At 37.3% G+C, this 12,297-nt stretch overlaps 1 protein-coding gene across 3 annotated transcripts in view; it reads right to left on the bottom strand.

Moving 5' to 3' along the window:
* The window catches only part of FGF13 (fibroblast growth factor 13), a 564,332-nt gene that overhangs the window by 66,715 nt on the left and 485,320 nt on the right, over nt 1-12,297 (bottom strand). For all 3 annotated transcript variants that reach the window (XM_077146184.1, XM_077146186.1, XM_077146185.1), the window contains one exon: nt 7,540-7,643. In XM_077146184.1, the coding sequence (XP_077002299.1) occupies nt 7,540-7,643 (104 nt within the window). The remainder of the gene's footprint in view (nt 1-7,539; nt 7,644-12,297) is intronic.

Here is a 12,297-nt window from a genome sequence, read left to right as displayed (position 1 = left end):
CCCTTCCCTTTATTATTGATAGCCTCTTCCAACATGGAAAATTTAGAATGGGCATTGCCCAAACACCCCTAAAGAGTGGGAGAGAAAGACCAAAGGTGATGGTGGAGTTACTCAGAGAAGGCAGGGTTTAACAAATGAATATGATTGCTGAATCATTAAATTGATATCTTTTAGTCTCCAGCATCTTAGAATAGCTAGAAGCAAAAATCGAAAATTGTGGAATTGTAACCTATACCAAACTCTGAAATCTGTTCTACAACTAATTACTGTGCTGTGCTTTGAAATTTACTGCTTTTTTGACATATGCTATTTTTTATTAAAAAGAAAAAAATAGCGTTCTTAAAGGCCATACCTATCTTTCCCTTTGGAGTCCAATCAAATCAGTCAACAAATAGTTCTTGAGAAACCAACAGCAAGCACACATCCAGGCACTAGGAATACAGTAATGAATAAAGGAAAGGGAATATGTACTCTTAACATGCTTACATTTTAGTGGGAGAAATGGGGGGATAAGCATGCAAAATAATAATTTAAAATAGTTTTACGGCTTTGAGGAAGATAAATGATGGTGTAAAGATGAAGGCACTGCTTTATTTGAGGTGCTCAGAGATGGCTTTTCTAAGGAATATCATTCCAGTTGAGATATGAAGGGTGAGAACAAAGCAACTATGCAGGTATCTGGGGAAACAACCCAAATTCCCATCAACTGATGAATGGATAAACAAATATAGTTTGTCCATATGAAATGTTATTCAGTCATTAAAAGGAATGAAGTTCATGCTATTACATGGATGAATCTTGAAAAACCTTAGTATAAAGCCTATGTTGAATAATAGAAGCCAGATACAAAAGGCCACATATTATATGATACTATTTTTAGGAAATGTCTAGAGTAGGCAAATCCATAGAGACAGAAAGTAGATTAGTGGGGACCTAGGGCTTTGGAGGGTTATTAGGGCAAATAGGAAGCGACTGCCAATGGGTATGGGGTTTCTTCTGAGGGTGATAAAAGTGTTCTTGAATTACATACTGGTAATGGTTGCATAACCTTGGGAATATACCAAAAATATTGAGTTGTATGCTTTAATTGGGTGATTTTATGGTCGGTGAGTTATATTTCAATCAAGCTGTTTTTTTGTTTTGTTTTGTTTTTTAAAAAAGAAAGTAGTAATGGATATTTAAAAAAAAAAAAGGTAGGGTCAATGACCTGGAGTATGACAAGGTCCAAAGGTATGGCCATGAGATTGGGAATGTCGAGAAACAGGAAAATATCATTAGATCTCAAAATGTCAAAGAACTCAGAGACCATGTTGTTGTACGAGCCATGTACAGGTACTCTGACTTCACCAAGAATGTTGACCTACACATATGACTAACAATCTCACTGTCAGTGTCCTTGAATGCAAGGACACAATATGACACTTATTGGTTGGATTATCTGTGACAAATGGTGCATCTCAAACCCCCATCTCCTTGCCGCCCAGCAAAAACATTCTAAGTACATATGTGCACCCCAATCCTTAAACTTACCTCTAAAGGTATTATTTTAAAACAGAGACACATTTATCATTTAACATTCAGATTTCTAATATTTTAGTTTGTTTAAAACAATAATTCCTGACTGATATTACAATGGCCAAAAATTTCTACAAACATTGCAATGGGCATTGAACAATTTTTTTAAATATATATACCTAAATACATTAACATAAGTCTCATGGCATTTTATTCACCATAAAGGGAAGCAAATCCAAGTTTTCAAAACGTAAACCTAAGACGCCACAACTCCTAAGGGGCTGGTAGTCTTTTATTTGTCATTATTTCTGATAATCATGCCTATGCAGAAGACTGCATTATGAGATGCTGTGAGTGATATATAAGGCTAAATCCATGTAATGGGATAGGAAACTTGATGATAATAAGGTGTGTAGAAGTAGTCCAGTACCAAAGGGAAATGAGGCCCTTAGTTCAGATTTCCAAGTCTGGCTTGGTCCCTGAGATCAATATCAGATGCTGCCTCAATGCCATGGAGTCAATTCTGACTCTCAGAGAGATCTGCTTTTGATCTTGCATCTGGTTCACGAGTCCCAGAACCATACAATCACAGGACTATAAAACACAGCAGTAAAATCACTACCATAATTCCTCTCTAGAAATGTACTTATGGGAAAGCTTACTTGTCAAAGGATTTCTACTTATCTAAACATTTTAGCCACCCCAACCCCAAGCTAAGCATAATTGTGGACTCTGGGAATGGAACACGAGTTTGATGAAAGGTAAATAATTAGGTGGGTAAGGCTGACTGCCCCTGAGTCTTGGAATATTCCAAGTTTTTAAATGCCAAGTTTTTATTATCCTGTTTCTAACATGATATTACCCCTCTCTTAAAACAAATACTAGAATGCTAACAATATTTTTGAATTTAAGACTCTTGATTTTATATACTGTTTATTTATTTCAGGTAATTTTGAAATATTTATTCCAATAGCTTTATACTATTAAATATTTATACTTTGAAGTATTGAGGGACTCTTGCAGGCTTGCATGCAATTTCCTCATTATTGGTAAAGAAACACCAAAGCAAAGAGCAAAGTCCTCTCTGGACATTGAATAATAATTTCCTTACAGTTCCAGAAAGGCTTCAGTTATATCATGGACAAAAGTAAATATGTTATGAAATAATGGCTAATTATGATTCTCTATGCCACAGATGGTTTCTCACTGCTACTGGAGCCTACATCAAGTCTGTCCCCCATGGCAACAAGAAAAAAAAGAGGGGAGGTGCAGTGCAAGAATCCTAAGATTAATCATGGAAAGCAAATTGCTATCTCTGTAGCAATAACAACATGGAGATGCTGTTTCTTTTTTAATGGACAAAAGGGGAAAAAGAAACAGTAAAAATGTGCAACTGAGTTTAAAAGATATTGAGGGAGGTAGAAGCAGAAATGCAAAAGAGAAGAGAGAAAAAAGAAAATGTGATAAAATAAGAAAGCTCTTCTGAGCATCAGCATTTTCCATCATCTCAAGAAACAGTCCTTCAGAAACGTAAAGGCAATTTGCTTGCAAGAGCAGAAAAAGAAGAGCTGCATCAGAAATTTGGGATAAAGGACAGTGCATGTAAATTCATGGTTTCTCACTTCATTGGGGGTTCTCAGCGTTATACAGCAAGCATTTTTCTTAGCCCTAGATCAGTGGTTTTTAATCCTGGGTAACCATCAGCCTTACCTGGGGAGATTTAGAAAATATTCAAGCACAGACCTTACCCTCATATATTCTGATATAAGTGATGTGTGTAGCACAAGAATGGTATTTTTTTAGGTTCCCTAGGTGATTCTTATGGGTAGTTAAGGTTGAGAACCATCCAGTTAGAATGTAGGGGTTGGCAGACTTTTTCTGTAAAGAGACAAACAAAGTAATGTGCGCTTTGCGGACCATAAGATCTCTGTTGCAATTATTCACCTCTACTGTTGTAGCCTCAAATCAGCAACAGACAATAAGTAAATGAACAGATGTGCCTGCGTTCCAAGAAAACTTTATTTACAAAAACAGGTGGTGGGCCAGGTTTGGGTCAAGGGCCATAGTTTGTCTGCCCCAGGTCACTAGCCTGTTTCTTCTCATCTGCCTAAAATAGTTGATTCAAACCTTTACCTACTCCATCCCTATGCTTTGGTCAGCAGATGATCTCTCATTCTACTTTCAGTAGGAAAACAGAGGTCAGATGGCAGGAACTCCCTCAACTTGCTGGTCCATCACCTGTAGACTTAGTATACTTAAATCTGCATCTGTCCTCATTGCTTCCCTATTTCAAAAGCTGTGTCCATTCTTTTCAAGGGAAATCTAACCAGTTCACTTCTGTTTGTAATTTCATCATGCTCCCATCTCCTCCAGCTTCCCATTCCATAAAGCATTCCATTACCTGTGTCTTTAATCTCTCTCTATTTATTAGCTCATTCCCTTCAGTTAACAAATATATCCAAGCATCTTATCTTTAACCAATGAGCCTTCAAAGCTTTTCTCAATCTTCTGTCCTCTAATTACTCACACATCTCCCCTTCCCTTAGCATTTCTATAACCTACTATCCCTTCCTCTCTTCCCATTCACTCCTTAAAGCTGCTAGGATCTAGCTTCTGTCCTAAGCACTCCACTGAAGGTGCTCTTGTCAAGGCCACTGTAGATTTCCATATGTTAAATTCCAAGTTCTTGTGTCACCTGTCTTCTCTGAAGCATCTGATATTGCTGACTCTTCTTAAAACTCCTCCACCACCCCCACTTAGTTTCTGCAATACCGTGATATCTGCCATAAGTAGTTCTGCTGCTGCTGTTGGCTCTTTCATGCAGGAATTCCCTAACATTATTTGGCAAACTCTTTCCTTAGTCAACAAATTCTCTCAACTATTTTCCTACTTCCATGGTATCAACTACCACCTACATGTGACAACTCCCAAATCTCATCTCTAGTAGACTTCTCTCTCTCTCATTCTCTCTCTTTCAAATTCTAGGCCCAGTTTCAAATACCAATTACAAGCTCTACTTGGATATCTTATTCCCCAAATATGCTCTTTCCCTGTAATCCCCCCCTTCTTAATTAATAGCTTCAACAACTACCAAACTGTCAATGGTAAAATTCTTCCTATCTCTGAGGACCACAGCTACCCTAGTGAGCACCATCATGCAAAAATGTGTTAATGTTTCTACCCGAAGACATTTTACTACTTTCCATCTTTGCAGTGAATGGCACTCCATACACTTGTGCAGTGCCCAACATGCTCAACCATATATAGTGGTCCCGGTCCTGCTTTACTTCCAAACCTAATCGATCAACCAATCCCGTTGAGTCTATCTCCATAATATCTCATGAACTGATTTCCTTTTAACCATTTCCACTGTAACTGCTTTAGGGTAGAACCTTAGTCATCTCTCACAAGATTATTTGCAATGACTTCCTAATAGTTATTTTTTCTAGTTACCTTCACAGTATTCCTGTAGCAGAATTGCTATAGTTTTGTGCAGGGGAAGGATGGTCCTTTCTCTTTGGTTGTCTTGCTCCTTGATGAAGCACGGTATTGCATTGAGCTTTTTGGTCTCAGTAACACAAGTTGCTGAAGTAATCAGCATAAACTCTACACTAATATGGTGTGGGCACCATACTTTTAATAAGATGACAACAAAATAAGGTGCCCAGTTGAGGGAAGTGATCAACATGGTAAAGTAACTCTAAACCATAACCAATAAGGAATAATGGGAAGAACTGGATAATTTATTCTGAAGAAGAAGCCTTAGATTTCTTTCCTGGTTCAGGATACTTTTTTCTCTTTAGCCAACTCCAGGATTATCAGTTAGGTTTCTTTTCCTCTTAACAAAACACATTTCCAGGTGGGCCACTGTGGCTCAGTAGGCAGAATTCTCACCTGCCATACCGGAGACCCTGGTTTGGTTCCAGTGCCTACCCATGTTAAAAAAAAACTAAAACAAAACACATTTTCTTTCTTTAATAGGAAACATTTACTTAAAGATCCTTTTTCTTAATAGGTAATGCTTATGAAATGTCCCACATTTTACCATCTATTGTCTTGCCCAGCATGCAAAGAAGACACACTGATCTACAGTTCTCAGATTCCCCTGGAGGCCTTTCTTAGAAATGAGCTCATGCTGACCCTCCCCAGTTTGCTAGAATAATGGCCAATTGAATGACAGTCTGCAAGTTTGTTTGTTACATCAGTTTCCTAAATAATGCAGAAAGCCCTAATTTTCCTGAGTGGGGGCACCTGGCATCTGACCTATTTAAATGACTTTTCCCCCCAACTCAAACTTAAATATTATTTCCAAAATATGTTGTTCCATTTCTTTAAAAAAATTACGTGGCTGCAAGCTATGTGTGTGTGTGTGTGTATGTTTAATTCACCCTGTTTTTTTTTTTCACACCACCGTAACAGTGATCACAATCTGGAGAAAATCTCAGTGCTTTACCAATAATTATTTCCTACACCGGCTGGCATTTACCTTCTCAAAAGACGTCTAGTATATTCCATTTCCTTTCTATGCCTGCATAATAGTTTCAGAAAGCAGCCATTTATTGTATTAAAAACCTACCTTTGCCTCTGGTCCTGATAAGGTAGTCTTTTGATGGAAATGAGGTTAATTAAAGCCCAACAATATTAAATTTTCTTACCTTAGTGCACAAATCTGAAAAAACTAAATCCCTCTTCCTACCGCTCATAATATTTCATAACACTGCCTTAATAAAACGACAGATTTCATGGAGTCTGCAAGAAGTTCAAATCTTTCATTCAATTTATAAAAAAAGAATAAAATCCCCGCTTTTATTAGACAACCAGACAGTAGAAACGGTCTGATGGGAATGCTGATAGTGACCAGAGTTTGAGGCTTGTGCTGACAATCTTCTATCCTAACATGAAATGGGCTACCTGGTTTACCAAGTGAATGGGTCCTTTGGAGTCTGACTTAACTCTTTTCCCACTTCTCTTTCCCATCTTGGCCTCTGAAAAATAGGGATCAAATATGGTTTCCATCATGTCTGCCAAAAGTGTTTCTACACACCCGCCTTTGAAATGAATTCCGGGAACAGAGAGAGGAACAGTGGATAAAGGTAAGTATCACAGGCAGTTTGAGGCAGAGATTTCTACAGCGGTGGTAACAGATTCCTTCAAGACTAAACAGTGAGAAGTTTGGTCAGCAATTTTCTCATCTTTCAAAATCCAAATCTTTCCTTAAAATACCTGAATTCAAATCAAAGATAAAAATATTCTTCTATTAAATGATCTCTTGTAACCTAAAACTAGATCTATTGATAGGAATGAAAATCCTAATCCTTGTACCATGCCACGTAGGCTTCTGTCTATATGTAAATGTTAAATTAAAAACATAACTTTAGAACTATGTTTCTTATTGAAGTATAGCTGACATTGTTTATAAATTTGCCTGAAAAAAAAAGTTCTATTTTTCACTCTATTCCTTCCAAACTTATAAGAAAAAGCCAAGCGAGGAATTTGTGTGTAAGGAGGGGCTAAACTGTGCTTGTCAGAAATATAGTATTTAAAGACACAGACTGAAATTTTATCTTAGCTGAACTAAAGATTATAAAGAAAACTCTAGAAACACTTCTAGGACTATTCTTTATGTCCTAGAATTGATCTGAGGGAGGAATCCCATTAATTTCTAAAGGAATAAACATGGATAAACACGTTACAGTGGGTTGTAGAAATGGTCTTACTTCCCACAGCTGCACAGAGAGACAGACCGTGAGATCATATCCCAAATAAAATAACCCAAATGACATCGTATACAAGAATGTTCAGTGGATCTTTGATTTCATATTAAAATTATTCATGTCAAATGATTAATTAATAATAGACATAGTGTTCATAGAAAGTTCAATGGTCCCTTCAAATGATATATTTCCATCAAGAACACTCTTTCCCTCATCACAGAAATCTGCAATGATAACACATATGCAACATACCTTATTTTGTATCAGATGAAAACGAGAATAGTCAGAACATACACAGTGGAAGACTCACCGAGGTGTACAAATATCCCTCGCTGTTCATTGCCAAATACAGCTTGGTTTGAACACCTTGAATAGCCACCACTCGAAGACCCACAGGGATGAGGTTAAACAGAGCTGAAATGAAAAAGAATGTAAAAATATATACATGCATACATAGAGCTACAGATGGACAGGGCTTCATTCTTCATGTTGAATACATGATCATGGTTGCAGTCACATAACTGGGGCTATAACTACATCTTCTCAGATACCCTGGAGAAAATGGAAGACTTCGGGTGCAATTCCATGGTTTGTATTCAGTGTTAGAAGTGGGGATTCTGGATCCTGCTGGAGAGCTCCAGCTCCAGGAATGGGTCTCTTCATGAAATAGCTTCACCTGTTGACAAACTACACTTCATCTGTCAACAAACTGTGACTTTAAACTGCTCCCTTACTTAATTGATGAAATTCACAGGCATAGTTAAGGTCAACCAACTGGGGAGAGATTGCTAGACTCTTCCAAGAGATCACTAGCCCAACTCCCTCACTTAAATTATCTGTATGGTTTCCAATGCAATAACCCCAAAATAAATGCAGGCCTTAGAAAAAAAAAAAGTCCTTTTACCGTCCTACGTTCCCAAAGTAGTATTTCTTAAAGAACCTACAAGATGGGCTTGAGAAGGGTCCAGTCTCCAGGAGCAAAGGTTACGGAATGAAAATAATGAACTTGAGAGAGGTTGGTTTTTACTTGCAAAAGAGTTGCAAGTGTTGGGCAAGGCTTTTGGTGCCATAGAGGCCTTCAGTTCTCCACTTGAAGGCTTGACTGTGTGAAACTTACAGCTAGGCTCTCCTCACAATCACACACCACTCACTGGAGAAAACCAGTGGGTGTCCTCCCCTTACCAGCTGTCGACTCCCTCCCACACCCCGAATAAAAATAAAACGGTACATTTTTAAAACGTAGTGCTTGCCACACACATCTTTTGAAAATAGCCTGCGCACCTTTCTTTCAGGAGTCGTAGACCAATGTTGATGGTTTTTTGCCTTGGTGTTTAAGTTTGCTGAGGATGATAGATTCGGCTGCTATCATTTCTGGGAACAAGAATGTCAAAGAGTTACCCCATGGGTATGAACAGTTTTTATGGAATCTCTCGTGTGTGTGTGTGTGTGTGTGTGTGTGTGTGTATGTTTTCTCCTGCAGTAGGTAGAACAATTTGGATGAGAGATATTAATAAGAACTAAATATTCATTGGTGAACCTACAATGGCTCAGTCCCTTAAAATCAGGGTGTTACCAAAGAGGAGCTGGGACATATTGTACAGTTCAAAATACAAGTGTTCCTACCACATGCCACTGAAGGCATTTTATTCGATACGCATCATATTAAAAGCTGTGCCCTTCTGTTATGTGAGGTAAAGGAAAGTAATTGCACAGATTGCAAGCCACAATCTCATGTTATATTTGACAGTGTAGAACACAGGAAAGAAGTCTGATATCTATAAGTGTGTCATAGACATGTCATATCTCTTTTGGTTGATGATGCCTTGCTCAAAGCAGCTGCTCAACCCGCATTTGTGGATTGATAGCCATCTGCATATGGTGAAACATGATAATAGCATATTTTGGGGAAATGAATCGAACACAATCCCATTATATAAAAGGTCATAGTTTAAAATTCTGAGATCTGAAAAAGCAAAGCAAAACAAAGGGAAAACCTCCATATAGGCTTGGTTTAAGAGCCACACTACCACATAACAGCAGACAAGAAAACACTAGCATATGTTCAAATCCTAGTTTAGTCAGGGTAAGAGATGACAAAGAATGATAAATGAAATTCAGAACTATTTCTAGAACCTACTTTTTTATAATATTCTGGGACTTCTTAGTCGTTTTAATGTAGCTTGTAATAAGGAAAGAGAGAGTGATCAATTTCCTTCACAATCTTCACAAGGTGAAGATTGATTTTCACCTTGTGCCCTTATCTACTCTTTGATTTGGGTTTTAATGAGCAGTGAAACGTCAAAATTCCAAACATCAGACAACAGAAGAAGTAAGAGAAGCAAAGAACATCAGTAACCCATTGTCAGGATTATCTATTCCTGAATAATGGGATTGACTATACAGTAGAACATGAATTGTTCATCTTCTACTATAAATTTCTATGAAGCTTGATTCAAAACATCATCACAAAACAAAACCTTGATGAGAGCAGTAAAAGTGGAGAGTGGCTGATCATCCTAGTCAAATATTTTCTGTTCTTTAGACATCCAAGACAGAAGATAAACTGGGTTGCTTTAAAGTCTATCTGAATAAAAATGCAAAGAAATTACATCAGGGATGTGCTTGGACAGAATTGGCATCTTCCTATCACCTTTGTTTCCCTAAAACCAGAGTACTTCCTCATGGACTTAAGATGTAATTTTGATCAAGATAAAAATATTCTAAATATGCGAAGGAAACAATTGATTTCACTTGTGTATATAAAATACACTCAATAAACACCTAAAATCTCTTTTCTCCTTTCAATTTTGAGGAAGCTGTAAATAAATGAAAGTATGTTTGTTTCTCGTGTGTTCTCTGCTGTATTTACATAAAAACAAACTTCTTCTTCCCTGAAGGGACCCTTTCCTCAGGGCATGTACACAGTCGGCAGTCAATGTTTGCTGAATATGATACCATGCTTCTCCATCAGTTGGGCTGAGGTCAATTTCACAAAAGAAGTAAATAATAAAAGTATATCTTAATGTAAATTGTAAAGATGTGACATGTTGGACCTGGAACGCTACTGCAGGTTTGAACCAAAGGCAAGCTATTCTTTGAAAATCGCCTTCACTGTATCCAAAGCAGATATAATAAAATTGCTATCATAAAATATCTATCGTTTTTTTCCCTTTCAGGTGGAAGCACATAATTTATAATGGCTGATTTGCTCGGAAGACGCTTTTATTGGAATGCCATTTACCATTGTAATAAATCTACATACGGTAAGTTTAAACGCCTAATATCAAACACATGTTTTTGGAAATTGATATACCTGGACCGAACTAATTTATCATGATCTTGCCTGCCATGTGAGAAAAAAATGACCTGAAACCATTCAAATTGAACTAAATGATAAAAAAATTAATGAAAATAGTAAAAGTACAAACGAAATACCAAGAATACATATTAGGGAAAATACTATATAAATTAAAGGGTGATCACTGCAGACAAAACTTATATTCTCATTTCAAGTAATGAATTAAATAATTAATGCCAAGAAAATTACTTGGCTCTCAACATAAAGACAAATACATTTTGATGGCAAGACTTCCATTTTGATAGATGATTTTAATTATTAAATATTCTTGTTTCATAATGGCTACGCCATACAACATTTTTAATGGGAAGCTACACTTGTTCCTGTGTCTCTGGCCACACTTGGTATCAGGGTAGGGGTTGAGCCTCACTCCCTTGCTATTTCTTCTGAAAGTGTTGCCCGGAGCATACATCATATATAATAATAGAGAAATTAGTATAGAGAATGCCATGCCACATCAATCGATTATAAGATGACCAAAGGCAGAAGCTACGCGTATGTAGGGATTAAAAAGCAAAACCTACTATTTGACACAAAGCTCCATAGTAAGAAATGGGGGCTTGATTTACATGTGTGTGTGTGTGTGTGTGTGTGTGTGTGTGTGTGTGTGTCCTATACTGATTGCATATAGTGTCATCCTGAGGATGAATATGATCTATCATTGTTCACAAGACACAGAGAATGAATCATCTATTTTCTTTCTTTTCAGAAAAAACACACATGAACCCTAGACCCAAAATATTTTTCCTCTAATTTGGACCTAGAAAAGATGTTAAAATTGAAATGGGGGGAAACTGGGTGGGGCTCAGCAGCAGCAATCATGAACCCCCTCTCAGCAATGTCCAACTGACCCATTTTAATGAGGCCCTTTGGAAAACAGAGATGCTTCCTTCCCTACTCCCTTCTCTAAACACCAATATGTACATACAATGTATGGGAATGTTTTATTACCAAACCCCATGCACTGATTTCTGTCATAGGATTACATAAAATGCTCTGGTTCCACTTGTTTAATTGTGTCAATTATGCAAGAGTATGCATAAAAGAACATCCAGAAAACTCACTGTAGAACTTCAATATCACAAAAACAACACAGATTTTGCAAAACAGTGAAGAACCCGTTAGTATGGATGTTTCCCTCCTAAGTACCAACAGAGCTTTCTTCAAGGGTAATTGAAGGTGACTTTCTCTTGAGGTCAGCTCTTGGCCATCAGCCCAGGAAGCATTCCTAAAAAGTGTGAAACCCTTTAACACTTAGCATTGGGACCCTTCGTGTTGCTTTGCTGCCTATAGCCTTGAATCTCTGAAAAAGCTGTAGAGTACACGTTAGCCTTCAGAACTGTTGGCTGTTTTCACGGCCAGCAATGGGAATATTTCTGGGAAATTAACAGAATCTGGGGGGAATGCAGTACGAATTGGGGAAAATACAGAATGAATTGTGAGAACTAAGTGTTTTAGCCTCACGGAACATTTAATAGGGCTGCAGAAATCTGGAAATTGCAAGAAAAGACCAATTATAGTCATTGAAGAGCGGCTTCACTATTTGTGTATTGATGTTTTTATTATTCCAAATAAACAGAGCATATGTAAGAAAAGGTTATGTAACATCTTGGAATCACATTACTTCAATAATTAGAAATAAAACCGACTTTATTTTTATATGTTTCCTTTTTAGGTTCACCATTACGGCCCCTAATTTGGTCTTTGCTT

This window comes from Tamandua tetradactyla, chromosome X (genome assembly GCF_023851605.1).
Source record: "Tamandua tetradactyla isolate mTamTet1 chromosome X, mTamTet1.pri, whole genome shotgun sequence".
NCBI lineage: Eukaryota > Metazoa > Chordata > Mammalia > Pilosa > Myrmecophagidae > Tamandua > Tamandua tetradactyla.
This window is presented reverse-complemented; position numbering and strand designations above follow the sequence as displayed.